The 19,584-nt window shown below is 41.0% G+C and overlaps 1 protein-coding gene across 10 annotated transcripts in view; it reads right to left on the reverse strand.

The window, feature by feature from the left end:
* LOC113172977 (protein furry homolog) overlaps positions 1–18,802 on the reverse strand; it is a 39,732-nt gene extending 20,930 nt beyond the window's left edge. For 3 of the 10 annotated variants that reach the window (XR_003299801.1, XR_003299802.1, XM_026376157.1), the window contains exons 1-20: positions 18,178–18,394; positions 10,538–10,737; positions 7,046–7,099; positions 6,086–6,225; positions 5,883–5,973; positions 5,716–5,795; positions 5,545–5,625; positions 4,420–4,588; positions 3,998–4,090; positions 3,781–3,879; positions 3,397–3,498; positions 3,075–3,178; positions 2,421–2,529; positions 2,216–2,302; positions 1,816–1,987; positions 1,516–1,648; positions 1,243–1,350; positions 561–816; positions 199–381; positions 26–112 (exon numbers count right to left, since the gene is read on the reverse strand). Coding sequence is in view for 8 of the 10 variants with exons in the window: in XM_026376157.1 (XP_026231942.1) it covers positions 26–112; positions 199–381; positions 561–816; positions 1,243–1,350; positions 1,516–1,648; positions 1,816–1,987; positions 2,216–2,302; positions 2,421–2,529; positions 3,075–3,178; positions 3,397–3,498; positions 3,781–3,879; positions 3,998–4,090; positions 4,420–4,588; positions 5,545–5,625; positions 5,716–5,795; positions 5,883–5,973; positions 6,086–6,225; positions 7,046–7,099; positions 10,538–10,737; positions 18,178–18,394 (2,565 nt within the window). In the remaining 2 variants the exon portion in view is untranslated. Of the gene's footprint in view, positions 1–25; positions 113–198; positions 382–560; positions 817–1,242; positions 1,351–1,515; positions 1,649–1,815; positions 1,988–2,215; positions 2,303–2,420; positions 2,530–3,074; positions 3,179–3,396; positions 3,499–3,780; positions 3,880–3,997; positions 4,091–4,419; positions 4,589–5,544; positions 5,626–5,715; positions 5,796–5,882; positions 5,974–6,085; positions 6,226–7,045; positions 7,100–10,537; positions 10,738–12,087; positions 12,182–15,456; positions 15,570–18,177 lie in introns of those variants that run through there. The other 7 variants (XM_026376147.1, XM_026376136.1, XM_026376203.1 and 4 more) reach the window with 4 other exon arrangements.
* Positions 18,803–19,584: the final 782 nt, after the last annotated feature.

Below are 19,584 nucleotides of genomic sequence, written 5' to 3' on the forward strand. Positions count from 1 at the left end.
CAAAGTGAAGCTACAAACAACTTACTGTGTCAGAGACGGCAACATTGACGAAACTTTCCAGGATTACAGGGCTGAGCTGGTCCATGATCTCTATCATTGGTTTATCATCATCCTGCAGTTGACAAAGTATGAAATTGCATTCTGTAAACTAAAAAAGTCAATACTACAATCGGATTTTGCTTTCTTTCCTTGTTTTACCTCAACCTGTCCGATGATCATAAACAGACTTCTTATCTCTTTGAGTATAGCAATACTAAGTCTGCGGGTGCTTAGCTGACAGGAGCAGAGCAGTACAAGCGCTAACCCCTCAACAGCATGCAGCACAGTGGAGTGAGGACCTCGCTCTGCAGGTATCTTGAGACTGGAGCTGGTCTGCAGAAGCTGTGATAAGAAGGTCAGAATTAAACAACAGCTATTTTGTCTAACAGTACATTAGGTTTCTATTTCTACAACAGAATTAGTCATTTAGAAGTACAGAAACAAATGCGTCAAAATAGTAACCAGTTATTCCTGCTTGATAAATGCACAGAAATATGCCCTAGTGACAGAAAGGTGTGTACCTCTGCAGTGTGTATTTTAGGAGTGTCATAGCTCTTCCCTGGGGCAGCCTGAGCTAATTTCCACTGTGTGAGCAGTTGCAGCAGTAATTTGAGGGACGTATCTAACAATCCCTGGTGAGTGTCTTGGACCTCACGCAAGAGGAAGTTGGTGAATCCAAACAGGACGTCGTCACGCCAGTCAGAGAAATCCACCAGCAGACTTTGCAAGGAATTCTGGGCTATGAGTCTGAGCTCGTCATCCATGTGGATAGTCAATCTGACAAAACAAAAATAAATAAAAAACTAAGGTTTAACAAAAGTTGAGTGTTTGTTCAAACCACAGTATTGATATATGCAGATTTCAATGTATTGGAGGATTTCTTAAAGTGGCTGATTTGAGCATTTCAATCATTCGTAAAGGATATAAAACAGAAAGGTTTGAACTTTCTATATTTCATTGCCTTTAACTCTTGAAATAAAAAGGCTGTACTGCTGACAGTACTACTGGAAGGCTACTGGTAATGATGCATGACCAGTGTATAAAAATAACAATATACTATTGTGGGCTCTAATCAAAACATTAAGCTGAAGACCAACTGGGGTAACAGGAAATTACATTATTACCCTTTATGGTTTTTAGAAATCTGTCAAAAAGTTTGGAGTTTTTCCAGGAGTGCTATATTCCCCAAGATAGCTGACTTACCGAGACAACAAGTCTATGAGCTCTGGCTTGGACATCCCGTCAGGGAGGATGCGAGGAATAGCAGCAACACATGTCCTGAACAAGTCAATCTTGGGTTTCCTTTCACCTCTGGAAAGGTCAGATTTCAACATGAACTAGCTGCACACATTCAGTTTTAGCTGTTTAAATTGTCACTGTGATTGTTGACTGTGTATAAAAAAATACATTTCATTCAGAGTTAATCAACTTTAGATGTTTTGGCAGCATGGATGACAGAGCGATGTGTGCACATACGTAATCATGTCCTCAGGCTCCTTGTTTAACATCTGAGCATTAGTCATCATCATGCAGCGTCCCACCTCCTTGTCCAAGTGTCTGAGGATGTTGTCAATAGCTTTCCGCACATGAAAATAATACTGCGACATCCCTGTAGAATAAGATAGAAATAAAACTGTTTGTATAAATAAAAACGTGTCTGTGACTAAATCTAATCTGAATAACTCATCTGTGATCTGATCCAAATCTGACGCTTGAGGCTGTATTTATGTAGCATGTGAGGATATTTTCAACATGCCTGAGCACAGACTCACTCACCAATGACTTTGGCCTCTTCATCTGTCAGTGTCTTGCTCAGGTATGTCTTCTTCACTCGGAGTGTGTTCCCAGAGGGCAAAGTGCAACCAGTGTTAGGCATGGGAGGCTCGCCATCCTTCTGCTGCAGTTTATCAGCTATGACCAGGAATGCTCTTAGACCAATATTCATTCTCTGAACAGAAAAGGAGTTTAAAGTTTAGCTATAAATTATCATATTGGAAACTGAGACACCTCTACACCAGAAAACATGTAATTGTACCAGCACTTCCTTCCGTTCAGGAAGTTACATAGCAGCAATTATTACAGGCACAATTTGTGCCACAACACAAATTAGTGGAATGAATGAAATTTGATTATAAATTCAAGTGAATGTTCATGGAAGTGAAATTTGAACACACACCTCTGGATTAAGACTAAAGGCTTTTGAGGGTTTTCCAACACAAAGGAGGTCAAAGATGATTTCTTTCATGGCAAAATCAAGTCGTTCCTGTAAGTAAAGAAAAAAAAAGCTTTTTATAAGGTCTTGAAAATGAGATGCAATAATATATATATATTAGTTTGAACTGTAATGTAAATCACATAAAGGTGAAGAATCTCATGTATACCTGTGCAATAAACTGGATGATTTTGACAAAGATGTTGAGAGGCATGTCTCTTGGTACCACACTGCGAGATCCTTTGGGGAAAAGCGTTGTTATAATAGTGTTGAGGCGACTGTGGACACAGAGAAAACAACATTTTACAAACATTCCTTAAACAAGCATTCAAACCATTTTAAATGGTAGCGCAAAAGTAAATCGAAGGTTGTTGTGAACAATACTCTGTTGGTTGAAAAGAGTTTATTTTGGCCTATTAAACCCATTTATTAAGTCTGGTTTGACCCGTTTGGGATTCTTCATGTGGGCTCAAGCTCATAATGTCCATAAACAGCTGATAAACCCTCGGGCCACCAGCACTGAGATTCTGGTGTGGGCTGACCTTATGACTGTACTCCAGTTTAAGTACATAGGGAACAGAGCATTCCTCTTTTTCCAAACAACAATAAAACCAGTGCCAAGGATGGAGGGTAAACCTGCAACCTAAATTAAACGTTTTGTTCCTCCCTTAAATCTAGAAATATTTTCACAACTATTTTAGTACCAGCAAATGTGTTTTAGTCTGTCGCATTAATCAACTTCTTACTGGTATTTACTGATGCATAAATATACTACAGAAAGGATAAAAACAGCACATTATGCCAGGAGTAAGAAGATGATTACCCCTGAGTTGCAGTGTTGCTCTCACACTTGATTCTGATCATGTAGACCCACAACAGCCGATACAGAGACTCCAGTGCAACACGGGCCATTTTAGGGTCTCTACTCTGTAATACAGTTAGATTAATAGAAAACAATCAGTGACACTTCGCAACAAATGGCAGTCTAAATGTGACGGCTTAAAGTGAAAATAACACACACACACGTGTTGGACAGCGGAGAGTGCAATATTTTGTGCAACAGGGATGCACAAAGTACCCGTATACTGTGGTCTACTAGGATAAAGTCTAAAGTCTAAATACACAGGCATTCCAGGTTACATTACCTTGAGATTTGAAAGGCAGTTGTTAAGGAAGACATGCCATCTGTTGAGGAAGAACTGTTTCTGACTGACACACAGCAGGCATGTCACCAACGGGTAAAAAGCCTGGATGGATATCAGAGAGTGTTAATATCTTCTCTATCATATAATATTATGTTAAAGTAGCTTAACACTATGAAATGCTGTAATATGTTGGCATGTAAAGCAAAGTAACGGCAGATTGACATATTTTTTACTGCAATGCTTCATTTCTAACTTATTTCAACCGTGGGTGTCATTGTTGTAAGATTACACAAGAGTGACCTTGAAATGCAGACGTCACAGCTACAGTATCTAAGCATGCAGCAGAGGCGCTTCGAGTGAAAACGGATTTGCAGAGTGACTAACCAGCGAGTGCTTCTTTCTAGTGGACAAGTCCAGGGTTGTGTCAAACAAGCTGTCCACAAAGTTCCTCAGGCAGGGTACGTTCACCTCGTTCTTCACGGCCTGTGACAACATCACACATGGTCACACGCTTCACATACAAGTCATCAGCAGAGCAGGGCTCTTTTCCTTTTTCATTTAAACAATGTATAATAAATGCAACAAGAAGTAAAAAACATACTGCTGCAACAGGAACCAAAATTTCAACAAAGAGACCAGCCAGTGCATGCTTAATGTCCTTGTCCTTGACCTCCAGGAAATATTGGGCACATTCCTGCAGAAAAGAGAGAAGTGAATGGTTTAACACACAATAAAAATGAAGATTACTTAAAATTAAAATAACAAGATTAACAGACTTGATACTGTCAAAACTGAATGTAATCCACAAACTGCATGCCAACGCTAGCAGCAAATACAGCCAAGGTGAAAGGGCAACACATCCTGTCAATACTTTTATTCACAATGGTGAGATTATCCTGTGCTTAGGTCAGATTTTAATGAAAGTTTAGAGCTGGAACATGTAACATATAATCAGTTTATGATAAACATTTGTAATCCAATCAAAGTACTAAAACATTACTGAGTTATTGAGGCTGTTTATACCTGCATGAACTGAAAAGAGGCTTCAAAATCCTCAACAGGGTACATCTTTACTCTGAAGAATTTAACCCCCATGATAAGGCTAATGGTACTCTGGACTACATATGGACTCTGCTCTTTCTGCCGCAGCTCCTTCAGCTCTGTCATAAACTTCTTCTTCACAGCAGGAAACCTGAGAGAAAAAAACACTAAATGAGATTCTATATAAAGACATGGCTGCATAACTCAGTCAGACAAATCCCAAATCAGCACTTCCACAAAAAAGTTTCTCCACTTGGGAGTCCTGACATGGAGAGAATAAAGTGACAAAATATGCAACGAGCACACCTCCCTAAAATATCACCCCCTTATCTTACCCTCTGTGTGCAGACTGTAAGTCTGTGCCCCATGATGAACTCCTCGTCTAGCACCTGATCCCCGTGCCCAAATTGAACCAGAGGAAGGATTCTTCTGCTGGTCTAAATTTAGAAGATAATTCATCATGGGAGCTCACGAGGACCCTGTACAATCTTCCTATACTTAAATTAGGCTGTTTCTGCTTCTCAATCATGTAGGAACAAATTGCTTATTATTTCTACAGACACAGTGATAGATAATCCACTTTTTAACATATTAAACAGCATCATGAATCCTGTCTCAGTGATGTTAGTTTAAAGTGAAAGTCCTGAACTCTCTCCTCCTTTCTTAATCCTAGTAAAGAAAGTAAAGGTTTCTATAAAAGCCCCTCATCGAAACATCCCCTGTAGCAAATTAAGCAGAGTACATGTTGGGTATGCAGGGTGCTCACCAACCATATCTCTGTTTTAAGGGTTTGTTCTCTGGTGCAATGATCTGAAAACTTCAAATAAACACATATCAATTTCCAGTCCTAGTTTGGTGTGAAGGGGACCTGTGCAAAAGTGTGTTGTCCCCACAGTGAGTTCCTGTCTCTTGAACTGAGCAACATTTGCAGTAAGACATCAGGAATGGTAACCGCAATGGTATGATGTATCCTCGCAATGGTATGATGTATCCTCGCAATGGTATGATGTATCCTCTCACCAAACCCAAACAAACGTTTAACAGCTAATGAAGACAGATAATGGAAGAACAGTTTAATTCATTTCTATAATCACAGTTTAAACCTACTTTGACTGGGCTAATACTCCTATGACTTCAGCATAGAGGTCTGCTACAGTGTGCATGTTGACAGTGTTAGGACCATGATACCTGTGGAAGTACAAAAAGACAAACACACACATTAGAGAAACTTTAAGCTGTGTTTAAATAAGGAACTGCGCTGAGAAGATGAGATCTTACCCCTCTTTGTATCTAAAGTGCTTAAAGGCTAAGTTAATTACTTCACTGACCAAACTGTCAAGGACTGGGTGGAGCGCCATCTAATTAAGAATCAGGAGACACAACTGCATGAGAAACTGTATATTATAAAAGAAATTAACTAGTATTTGTGTACACGGTCAAGTTACCTGTTTCAAAACTTCTATAAGTACAAGAGAGAAGATGAAGTCAATGGCTAAATCCCTCCTTTCAAGTAGAAAGTCTCTTTGCTGCTCATCACTGTTGGACAGAGAAAAACAATACAAGCGGGTTTGTTTCGTTCTTACAGTGAAGTGAGAGTCACACTTGATCCTTTAGGTCAAATTACGGAAATTAACTTAATATTTCTCACTTTTTAGACCTGGTGTTGGCCCTAGGCCTGTATTCGTGCAGCTCCTCCTCAAGTCCATTTTGTCTTTTGTACCAGTCGAACAAAGTGCGCAGGATGGAGGGGAGACAGTACTCAGCCAAAGAGCTCATGGAGCTTATCAGCTAGAAGAACAGGACACACATCGTGCAAATGACTGTGTTTAGCAGTTAAAATACCACAGTGAGAGACAGCAATCAGTGCTTCCTTTGTTTATTTATACAGCAATTTAACCCAAAAATACAACAACACACGATGATTGACTCTCATTTGTTCTCATTTTTCCTACGCCTGTATCATCCCCAGAACTTAGACAAGATGAGACGGGTTTTAAGTATTTTAAGTCCAAGGTCACATTAGTGGAGAGAGATGAAATTGAACGGTGAGCTGGTCATCACTGGGACTGTGCAGAGACAAGGTGCCCATGGTGCCTCCCTCAGTCTTGGGGGAGGGAGAGGGAAAGGAAGGAATGGGTCGGGCACACAGGAAGGGAGGAGAGTCTGGCCGGGCCAGGGAACACAGCGAACCCTTCATTCAGCACGAGGCTGGAGAAGAATCCTGGCTCTGTGCTGCTGCTGAATGGCCTCACGCAGCAGCACAACCACAACCCTGTGGCTGTGAAAGGGCCTTCTCTGCACAGCCACAGACCTGCTGGACACACCTAGCGCACAGTCACAGCCAGCTTTCAAGGTAAACACTCCTGCCCTTGACTGGATCTAAAAGACCTTTTACGATGTGAGCAGGGCTTTCATGTCGCAGTGCAACATTTAGGACGGACGTGTCTAGTTGCTTAATGGGACAGGCAAAAAAAAAAAAAGGTTATTTATATATTTGTTTGCAGGTGGTAATGTACAAAATATAAAAACCCACAAACCATTAGTTATCTGGTAGAGTAATGGATAATCTAGTAAAGAGACCCAGTGTTGTGAATTACTCTGCACTTACTTGGTCAAACTGAGGATCCTCTCCTCTCTGTAGTGACTTTGTCAGTGGCTTCTCCTGAAAACACAAACCAGGAAGTTAGTTAACAACTTTTCTTATTTGGTTAAATTCAAACTGGCAAAGCGAATTGAAGGTTCGATCAGAGGTTCATTACTCTGTTTAATTTCATCTTCTGTCTGGACAGTGAGGAGTATTTTTGAACAAGGACTCATCACCGCATAGCTCAAGAGAGAGCCATCAATCAGTCTGATGCCAGGCATGAGCAGGCGGAGTCTGATATTAGAGACGGGACATTCATGACAGCTCCCATTATCGCAGTCCTCCATCATCTCAGATAAAGGCCTTTATGAAGGGTTTAGGCTCGATGCACTCATCTGCTACTGTAAGTGCAGTCAGCTAGATGGTTTCCTGGCTTCTGTACGATTTCAATTTCTATTTATGAGTAAATAAGGGCTTAACTAGTTTGAATGTGTATGAACTATAAAGTTCAAAGTTTAAAGTATTATTCAACTATTTTACTCACACGATGGGTCTAAAAGATGCAGCAGTAATACTGTTAGTATGCATATATCCACATGGACTAAATGCTAAAGTCACCATTACCACATAATCCTGCAAAAATCAAAGCATCTGCTTTCCTTCACCTTTTTGCTTCCCAGCTCTTCCAGATTTGTCCCTCTGGTGTCTCTCAGCCCATCACTTACTTGATGATTAATCCAAAAAAAGCTAACTGTCGGATGTGTCTGACATTGACTTTGCGTGGGCTGATGGTAATGTCAATTCCTCTCGCTCGCAGCTGGAACGCCAGCTAAGCCTCATGCTCTGATGGACCTTTTAGTTTTTGGAGAAATGCTTGCATCTGAGGAGTCCATCTGTGCTGGCATGACAGAAAAGTCGATGCCTCTTGTGCTGTCGGGCTTTAGAGGATTTTACTGCCCTTTATGGCAGGCTGATAGAGCAACACTGTTTGTATTCAGTCATCTCAGAGACTTACAGCTTTTTTCATAACTTTTTCCGTATCTGACATCATGTATTCGTTCTTTACACCCAGAATAAAGACTTTGATTAATTAATACTTATTGCAGATGATCGAACATCACGGATTCTGTCAAACAAATGATTAGGATTACGGTGAGCAGGAGAGATAGCTGTATGCCAATAATGACAAGGCAGGGCTAAAATAAATAAATGCAGCCAGTCCTCCAGTGAGAGAAAAAGCAGAGAGAGGAACATCCTCCCTACAGCTCTCTGGGGGGGAGTTGCATTGAGACGAGGGGTTGCACACATTCCCTGTGGTAATTAACACTTCCCTGCAGACAGTGGCTAGTGACTAACACCTTTCTGTAAATCACACTACCTAAAACTGGAGACTGGTTGTCCACAGCAGCCATGAGGAAAAGCACAGTATAATACACATGTGAAACCTACCTAAAGGGTTACTATATATGATAAACAGTGCAGTATCTCCACACATAAAGCTACAGGTATAGCGATTACCCTGTGTTTGACCTGGAGTATGATGCTTTTTGCAGTAATATAGATGTTGTTTGACTTTCAGTGGGACTTTTAAGATAGTAACATAGTCCTGGGAGCAGGTGGTGAGTGTTGCCCATTTTAACACACAACAGCTCTTCCCTGTCTGCCTAACTGTCTGTCAACAGGACAGAGCAGCTGTTGTTGGTCCTACTGATCGGCTCTAAACTCCACTGGATGAAAAGTCTCTCTAAAGAATCTTTAGAGAGATATTCACTGTTTTATATTTATTGCTTTTATAATTGTTTCAATTCTAATTGGAAAATTTCTAATTGTAACATGCAAAAAAAATTGTAATTCAAAGCTTTTTTAAGCTTTTAGACATAGAGTGGATGTCCTTTCTTTCATTTCTCAAGACAAAAATATATAAAAATAAAAATAAAAAAACAACAAAAAAGCCTCTAACCTGCAAATATTCTTCTTTTATTTTCTCTACCTTATTACAGATTATAGCATTATATGGTTTTAAAACTCATATTGCATATAGTGATGTATTCTTTATACTATACTACAGTTTTCCCAAATGTTAATTCAAAAATTATATACAAATATATAAAAAATCTGCAACATTGAAATATATCTCAGTTACTGAATAGCTACCCCTGTAACCCCTGGTTTCTTGCCAATCCACAGCTCTTGTAAAGATTTATTTCCAACTATCTATCTTTGAAGCAGTGCATCCAAAAGAAAGTGATAATAAAGGTTTAGAGTTTTTTTTACTGAACTCAGTACTACATGTCTGCAGGGCAGCTTCATGCTTCCTTCTATGTGCTCGTGACGTTGCTGCTACACATAAACCTGCAAAGCAATTAAACATGACAAGGTAGTTAACATTTCTGCTTCTGTGCCTGAGGCCTTGACAGCAATAAATCACTGTGACGTTTCAGCTTCATTAGGAGGAGTCAGGCTGCCTGTTGTCACAAAAACAGTTCAGCACATTACAAACGCATCGTAAATCAGGCGACGCTTTCAGTTTAAGACCTTGCAAAAATAAAAAGTTGTTGTAATGTTTGTCATGAGTGACAACACATTTCCTAAAGTACCAGACATGCTTGTAGAGCTTTGTCATAATTTAAATATTCCCACTCCACTGCACCAAAATGAAAACTGCTGTACTTGTTGCTCCACTATCTGTCACTTATAGATAGTATCTACTTTTCAGATTAAGATTTGAAACAAAAACACACGATACGTAGATAAAAACATAATGAATGGTTAAAACACCAAACCAGGGGCCAAGTATATAAAAAGATACTGCAAGTCTGCACATAAAGAGTTTAGTGGAACTTTGTTTTTTCTTCTTCCCTACACCATTAGTCATTTCATGAGTCTTCAGATTTATCTTGTGACTTATGGACAGAGGCCTTGACCCTTGTGCTGAAACTAGGAAACTTTACATAACGTAGTTTAAACAGCTCCAGCAGCTACAACAGTAAAATGCTACATGCACCTTAAGGAGTTGGTGATAAAAATCTAATACTGTGATGTAGAATATCACCAGACACAGGGACCATTTTAAGTATGATTATTACTTTTTTTGTACTGGAAATTTTCTTTTCATTGTTTGAAATTAATTACTCTCAAACCAGCAGTTCTGGGCCTGTCCATCAGGTATCATGCCCCTGTTAATGTGGTGCATCATTGTTGGTCAGAACACCCACAAGAGGACACAAGACATCAAACAATGAATCAAAACAATGCAGTAAATTCTCCTACATAAAAAATGCAAAACACTTGTCCCAGCTTTGCTTTTTTTCTTACTGCATTATTAATATATGTTAATATAGCTCAGGATAACTCTCAAGCTGCTAAAGGGTTCAGAGACACTGTAACAGAACACCAGTGGTGTGGCCTCAGTTCCCAAAGCTAATACCAAGACCTTTAAAAAGGGGTCAACAACAACAAACCACCACAGCTCACTAAGAGCATTAACTCTCTAGTTAACACTGTCTATCAACTCACCAGCGGCTCAGCCATGATGATGCGGATCTTGCGCTCGGACATGGTGGTGAAGTTGGCGAACAGGCTCTTGAGGACATACTCGCCCGGCTTGCTCTCTGGATCAATGCTGATGGGCATCATGGCTGGGGGACCCTTCTCTCCCTGAGGACAGCAAACTGGATGGATGGGAGGTTTACTGTATCCGTTCCCCACGGGCGAGGCTGCGAAGATGACACAGAAAGCACAAGAACAGAAACAGTTAAGTCATACATTGCTAAATTAAGCCGAAATAAGTGAGACAGGCTCAGCTACAAATCTGTTTACAAAGAGACATCGCTGAATAGGATATTACTAAGAAGTTTCCAAACATGGACATAAAGTTCCCAACATGTTGAACATTCCTGAGGGAGACTGTCCAAAGGGCAGAGGCTTGCTCCGAGTCAGTTCTTTCTTTCCTACTGCTACAGCGAAACAGTGCGCATATGGAAATTAAAACACCGCGGCCGGCAGCTGGTGTTTTCATTTCGTACCAAAGATGTCGTTGCCCTTTAAGGGAAGCAAAAATCTTGTGCAAGTGACCAACCTTCAGCCAGTGTTATGATGTGGCCCATGTTGAATTACAGATGGCCCAGCAGGGACCATAAACCTTACACACTAACACACAAGTTAAAATTTACCTCAGTTTTTCGCTCTGCTGCCGCAGGACACTAAAGTGCTAACTATAGTAAAGGACTGCATGCAAACATCTCATTAGAACTGCGAAGGCTTCATTTAGCCTGAAACATATTCGAAGTGCGAATGAACCTTACAAACAACAATGAGAACCACATTTTCTTTAGCTACTGCATTCAGAGTGAAGACGTGTGTGAATGTGAATTGACAGAAATCACAGCAGCAGCAGCGGCAGCACCAAGATATGGCCTGAAAAGAACAGAATACTATGTGAAATACTGAATAGGAAGTAAAAAATATAACAATTACTGCATTAGTAATAGATGGCTAGTCTGGACATTTAATTAGACAAGTGAAGAAATGTGAATTATGTTTTAAATTAGAGTATCATATTATTATAAAGTCCCAGAAAGTAACATAGAGTAACGTAGAATCAGAACATACATATATACACGCACATAGCAGCCCTTGAAGCATGTCATTTCATTCATTTACGATCATCTAGTCATGTTGTGACAAGACAAAAACCTACAGAATGTAATAGATTGAGGAGTCAAATAACTGGTAATTAAATTTAATGATCTTATGCTATTTGCCAAAAGGTGAATCAGAAGCAGAAACATCAGTTTTCGTGCAGACTGAACACTGAGAGGAGTTGCCGAACCTATTTTATAGAAAACATGCTTCAGCAAATGTTGGAGGCTGTACCCGTACAGTATGCAGCTCTGATAAAGTTGCACATTCTCTATGAATCTGGGGAGGTGCTATGGAATCAGTTAACAAATCTCCAGGTCTTTCCAGGACATGAAGCGTTTGGATATCTTTCGAGGAATGCCCAGCATGTGTGACCCTCTCCTTTCAGAACATGCTTCCCTCACTCGTGGTAACTCAGCACCTACCCAGGCCCTTAATGAAGCTGATGACGCTGGCCTTACTCCAGCACACAGCCGTCCTGTCCATAGTGGGGAAGGAGGACATGGTATCCAGGGTTGTCTTGAATCAAGACAAATGCTCGCTAGTAAAATCCACCAACGTCCATGCCTTGTGTGTCAGCTGGCTCTGTTCTGCTGGGCATAGTTTCCATGGCGCACAGAGCCAACAGCGGGTGTGCTTTGAAAAGTGGGAGTAGTGTTTGGTACGGGAGACCACGCAATACCTAAATCTCACTCTTTCTCCCTTCTCTCCCTCGCTGTCTCCCTGTGAGCTGCTTCAGCGTTGACTTCCTCTAGCCTTGTGATCACACAGTGCCTTCCAAGAGTGAAGGTCAGGCGGGAATTTTTAGCTGAGGAACAGCACACTGATGAGGTCCAGTATGCTATGGTGGCATAGTTGTGTCACTATATTTATCCCAGGGTACACACTATACTGACAGAGCAGACCTCCCCCTTTCCCTCCACCTCTGTGATCCTAAAGCACGAGGCACAGACCACCAGAGTGTAAACACGCTTCTTGATCAGTGCACTTCCCTTAAAAAGTCTTCTCTGAAACTGGACTGAATGCAAGTTTTAAAAAACACTACTTCAAGCACTATACTCAGTAAGGAAAGATTGTTTTTTTAGTTGATATAACAAACTTTAAATGTCACAACAAGTTAGATGAAACACATTTAACTCAATTCGAACTTCCTTTATTGAAGTAACTTTAACAGAAGAGGTGAAGAAAGTATCCCCAGCACCAGTGAGCATATCAAGCCCTGTCTGTAGCTCTGGCTGCTGTACGAACACTCGGGACATGTGACTCTACAAACAAGGAGCTCGGGCACAGCGTCCATTACATCATCGCCATGCTGGAAACACCCTGAGCATGGTGGTGCTCCCTGGAGGACAATACAAGCAGGCGAACAAGTGTCTCTCTTTCACACGCATGCACCCATACACAAAGAATGCAGTTCCCTATACAGCATGCTGTCCACAGAGACTATCCTGATGAGTAAACAGCCACTTTAGCAGCCGTTTGTGAACAGAGTGGGTGGATGTTTAGATACCACTGACCTCCTTAACTGGACAAGAGAGACCAATGTCAACACAGACCTTTGGGAGCACTTTACTCGGCTGCTGAGAGAATCACTGACAGTGCATTTATGTGAGAGAGCAGTGGGAACTGCATGTTTTCTAATGTGGAAAAAATACTTTTTATTCCTTATTATTCTCACTGAAAGGGAACAAGTGGGAAAATCGTTTCACCTTTAGTCGTAAACAAAACACCCAGAGCTGAGTGGTTGTTAACAAGATACCAGATGTGCCACAAATCTGAGTAAATCAGTAGAGATTTGTTATAATCTTTGACTTAATATGTAAAAAAAATACATTGATACCTAAAATTTCACGAATGCAAATCTCCTGGATTCAAATGTGAAGAAGAACTTTTATTTATTTATTTATTTATTTATATATTTGAATTAATGGAGCACAGACACACTAATACTAATACATGTTCGCAGATGAAGCTTGAGTGTCTCAAAAAATTGGGAGAGTGGAGAGAGTGAGAGACTGATTACAGACCTCTGTGAAAAGCAGATTAAAATGTCGGCCTCAACTATTGACCATCATTGCCCTGTTTTAGCAAGCTGACATCATGCTGGAAACAGCCACCTGCTGTGAGGGAGTGTGTTTCAGGACATTTATACAAGTCCCTGGTAAAACAGCAGCATCTGTCTCTTTCACCTAAGAGGAAGATGTAGTGTACGACTTCTGCAATTTGTATTACCTCAAATAGTGTTTTTAGCTCATAAAAAACTGCATTAATATAGCACTGCATACCCGGTTTTGCAAAGATGAAACAAGGAAGTGAAACGGCCTCAAACCTTCGTCATATAATAGGTGACAGAATAACTGAGCACAATTAAATTCCATAAGAGAAAAAAAAAGGCCACTGAACAACATGTTTGACTTTTCATTAGAGGAGCATCACTGTCCCCGGCTCATCTCTTCCCCTGATTGGCTGATGCTGCACCAGCCTCCAGGCAATGTGAACACCAGACCTGATGCAGTTGCTACACAATGCCAGTACAGTGCTGCGAGTTGTCACAGTTTTTTTAGACCTGGACTGATTTATGAAAGAGGAGTCTCTAAAGAGCCTTGATTTTGTTTACTCTGAGGTCACAGTGCAAACAGCACTGATAGACAGCAGAGAAACTCATACTGCTGGTTCCAGACAACAATTCACACTCAGTCATTTCATTTTATACATACATACATATATATTTTCACAATTAACATCAGCAGCTGATCCGTCTGGAATCCTAGAGCATTAGATTCATTGTTTTTAATGACACTGTATCTGCTTCAGTCTTGTGATTCATTACATAACAGCTCAAAGTAAATGGAAGAAGAGAGATGATAAGAAGATTAGAAGATCAGGTATTTAATGGAAATGTATAGCCGTGGGTTGTTGCTGCACAATGACTGACTGTGCCTTTATTATCAAAGTGACCTACTGTGAGGATTATGCAACATCATCAGGAGATGGCTCAGTGCTGAGTGTTTAGAGAGCAACAGCATGTTCCACGGTATCTCTTTACATCCAGATTCAATAGATGTATACAAATACCCCGAGTCTCTGAAAGGTCCACCTGACTTGCTAACACACTGCTTTAGTTAGGGGTAGTGGGGGTTCTATAATATACTGAACCTACTTTATCTGCGGAGGTGCTATTTGCTGGGTTCCAGCATGTTTTACCATCCACCCTGCAGGACACCACTCATATGTTTTACAGTATAAAACAGAATTATGCCATCATCAGACACAGGATGGCATCCCATCTTATCCTCATGGGCCCAGTTGGAGGCAGCAGATCTGTGAGCTCTGGAACAGAACATGCAACTGAGCTGAACCTCCACTAATCCTATTACGGTGCCCTTGCACTTAATAAAGAGCTATTTCAACTCTGTCAGAGCCTCACAGACTCAAGTGAAATAAGGCCAGAGAAGCAGAATAAAGAGAAGCAGCAGAAATAAAACACTGAGTCGCTATTAGCAGGAGTTTCAGTGCACAACTTCTCTTAGTTGGTAAGACTTGAAGTTATGTATCTGCTGTTCTAGTGTTCTGTTACTAAAAGTACTACTTCCATGTTTGTAGCAACACGGGTGCTGGACAATAAAAATGTGCTGATCTCAATCGCAAACAAGCAACAGCACATCCGTGTCATGGACCACAAGAGGAAAAAGAGGCTGTAAAGATAGGTTCCCAGCAGAACTGCAGTCTCACACAGTCGATGAGCTCTGTCAGCTGAGCACAACAACAACAACAAGATACAAAACGCTACTCACTGCCGCTCCAGGATTTCAGCAGGGATTTGATGCTGATTTCAAAGAAGCCTGAGTCCTGCTGGCTGGCCATGGCTGCAGCTTCCTGTTGAATGCCCCCCCCCCCTACTCTAGTTGTGGTTTCCCTCCAGTAGCAGCAGCAACGGCGGCTGAGCTGGGACCAGCAGGTAGCGCCTGCTGTCACTTCTCTGTGACGCACACAATGCTGTGCTGACGAGATCCTCAGAAAACACACTAGCACTGCTTTAGCCCTCCTCTTGTGTCCTGTCCTTGGCTATCAGCCCTCTCTCTCTCTCCCTCTCTCCCTCCACACTCTCACAACATCTCTCTCTCTCAAACTGTGGCAAGCAGTGGGCGGCAATGCAAGCTCCCTTTAAATAACTGCGCGGAGGATGAGAGTGCAGGAAGCAATCCTCTTAGCGGAGCACAGTTAATAATAACTGTTTGTCTGCATGCACAGCCTGATAATGATGACAGTAGTGGGCTTGTCCATCTTTCGGTGCTGGGCTTGTGCATCTCACACAACAAACAGAAGAGACTGAGAGTGCATGTATGACATATTACAAGGAACAACTGGCAGAGCAGTTTAAAGAAGAAGACGCTGAAGTGATCAGCAAGCAGACAGGATTAACTGCACGCAGAGGATCTGCACGAGAGAAGGGCCTGACTGTTGGCTTTTAACCCTTCTACCTCTTAACTGTGCCGACACAAACAACTGTGAATACATAAATCAAATGAATGAATAAGTCAGTTTACTGTGTCAACAAAGTGTCCAATAATTATCAGAGAGAGGCGTGAACAACATCTTCAGTTTGCTTACTTTGCTCACAAACAATCTCAATTACAAAAATATTTAATTTACTATTTTTAATAAAGAAAAGTAAAGAACAGATCCTCCAAATAAAGGATTGTTCACTTTTTCGAAATGCAGCAATAAAATGTAACATTCATAAGATTTTGCTGTGTATAAAGATACATGTCAGCACCCATATGGCCTATAAAACTCATCCTCCAATCCCCCTTCCTCTTCTGCCTCTCAGCGCTCTTAGTATAATCCTATCGGAACCCTGTCTATCCATCAAGCGGCAGTCACTTTACCTTCATTACATAACGCACTCTATGATAGACAAGCCGCAGTTTCAACTTTATTTTGGCCACGCTAAATACACCCCCCTGTAGAAAGGTACTGTTGTAGATTAGGTCATCATTTCTGAGGGATGTTTCCTGACATAATCTGTCACTTTCCTTTTTTAAAAAGTATAAAGAACGTGACCGGTGCTGATGTTTACACTTCGCAGAGCAGCTCTGCTGGTTGTGCTGAAGAAGTTAAGTTACATCATAACAAGGAAACAATTAGTGCTGAAGGAGTTACTGAAGAATACACAAGAATCACTTTGAGTTGACTCTGGCAGTAAATACCAAACGACAGGTTAAGTGTCATACAATGAACTGATATTAGCATTTTAACTCTTGTCTGGTATTAGTCTGAGGGTTAGAGCACAGACTCCATGATCAAATGCCTCTGTAGCTCAACAGTATCCTGGTAATCAGAATTTTTAACAGGATGAAAAGTTGAGGACTCTGCAGAGTTATTCTGTTATTATAGATACAGTATAATGAACTTACAAAACACTCTTTCACCTATTCTATGTAGTGTATAACATCCTGTTTGTAGATAAAATATGTCCTCAGATAAGGACATGATAGTCTAATCAGAGCTAATTTGACCAATTATAGGGAAGTTATTGCCCTAACATGGGCAGAGCAGAACACTTCATTAGTGAGAACAGATCAGAGATGAGCCCAAATGAATTCTTTAAACACTGAACAAACACTGAATTATCCATCAATTATAATCTGGTCAGTAAGAGGCCCTCTGAAGGGCAAACGCTTATGTAATTCCCCAGTTGAGTAATTTTAGATTTTTTTTTTCAACAAAGCTGCTAAACAGGAAGAATTCAAAGCAGTGATGGACCAATGGACATCTAAGACATTAGCTATTGGTTAGTTTTATATTAAATATTATATTAAAGCATAAAACACAAGTGTAACGAGTCTAAAATCACAACAGCAGTGTTCAGCTGAATGTGAAACCTAACTTTTACTATGAATGAAACTATGTGTACTATGATCAGCTAACTAAAAAGTACTTGGAATACTCTCTTAATTACCGTGTCTGCAGGTTTGTTTATTGGCAGCTTCACTAACACTTAAGTTAAATCTCAAAGCAGCATGTGTACACATAAATCATGACAACGATGATCGTAAACATTTTTAAACTCAGCTTTAGGAGTCTGACATATTAAGCACTTATTAAATGCATTATCAAGCTCTGATGAAGGCGAGGAATGTGAGATATGTCTGTCCTGACCAGCCATCCTGTGGTTATCAAGCTCTAACTCTTGGCTCTTTCCTGCTCTTATCCTCTGCCCCTGTTGCCCCTCGTTTCTTCACTTTCTCTCTTGTTTTTTGCTCAAGTTCAGCTCTTTAAAATTCCTCTTTAATTCAAAAAGGTTGTGTGATGCACCCTCCCCTCCCACTGTCAGAGTCTATTGCTAACAAGCCATCATATTCCTAGGTGAGGATGACAAATACACAATGGAGGTGAGGAATTTAACAAAGTGATGGCAGTAGCAGCTGAAATGCTGGTTTTGTCTCTGCACATTTAAAAACTGTTATTATTGAGGTGATAACACAGCCTCACAGAGTCAAAGCTCTACCTACTTTCAAGAATGGTGGGCCTCTTCTTATGGCGCATCTTTTTAAACTTCCCTCGGAAGTCCCTGGGTGGGAATGGATCCAGAGGTAAGCGGGCAATGCGTCCCAGGACAACCTCATCCAGTGCCTCAGAGGAATCTGCCTCACTCTCAGTCATGTCTCTCACAGCACTCTCCTCTACAGACATGTTGGATGGCAGGGAGCGCACAGCAACTTCCATCATTCTTCCAAAGAAGTCATTTGAAGCTGTGCCAGGTTTCCCCTCCTTTTTTAGTGTAGTTTAAATTTCCTTTCCCTCCTAACAAACTTCTTTATCTTGGTCAGGCAGCAGAAATATGCTGTGCACAGATGGAGCCAGAGCTCTGGACAGTCGGTTTTAACCCCTGCACTTGTCAGGGCAGTTCAGCAAGTTACAGTAACTCTCATGAATTGGGAAGGTATTGGATTACTTACACAGCTCCTCCTATTTTCAGCAAAAAGGCAAGAGGCAGAGAAGAGAGGGGCAAAGTCATAACTAAAGAGGGAGGGAGAGGCTGCACTGACAGCTACAACATCCCCGCCTACTGTGTGCCCACGAGGTAGTCCTGAATAAATATCCTGTATTTGCCTTGGAGTTTATGCATCAAAGTCTAAACAGACACGTCCTGCCCCTGGCGGAGTTAATGAGACGCAAACTCATTTGTTGAACAATCGTGTACTCAAGACGGCAGAGTCAATTAGAATATTTAAAAGCTGTACAACAACTCCTCTTCATATACCGAGATGTCTGGCAAAGAGCTAGATTCTCCACATGCTGCAGAAAGTCCTCGCTGACTCGAGAAGTTCAGTGGACAACATCTGTACATTCCCGGTCCTTTCTCCATATCTCTCTGTTGGGGCCTGTGTTGTCTTCTCCCTGCATTATTTCCTAATGTCTCTGACTGGCACTGGCATCATTGAGGAAATGAGGAAAACTGTGAAACCATCCAATAAAAGCGAAGATGTAAATCCAAAGAAACATTCGCGCTGCTTGCAGCTTAAGGTCTATCCAGTCTTTTTCAGCCACAGTGAAGTTAACACCAGACACACCTACCACATGAACCAGTTTTTCCTACTCTGACCTACATCAGCAATACAAACACACTGTGTATGTACGTGAAGTCTAGGCGTTTTCTCTTCTAGGAAGAAGCCACAGTCACAACACGGAACAACCAATCTGTACTCTCTAGTCTTCACGTCATTCATATGTTATTTTCAAGGATTTGTGTTTTTATGATGCTACAAGTAAAAACGTCAGGGATCACACCTAAACATGAGCAACTGCATGACTCACTGAACATACAAGTCTAAACTATGTTAAAGAGAATAACCTCACTACAGGGAGTCCTGGCAACAAGTCTTTTCCTCACTCTAATGAGTACAGCAGTTCATTTT

The sequence above is a fragment of the Anabas testudineus genome, chromosome 13, assembly GCF_900324465.2.
Source record: "Anabas testudineus chromosome 13, fAnaTes1.2, whole genome shotgun sequence".
Taxonomy (NCBI): Eukaryota; Metazoa; Chordata; class Actinopteri; order Anabantiformes; family Anabantidae; genus Anabas; species Anabas testudineus.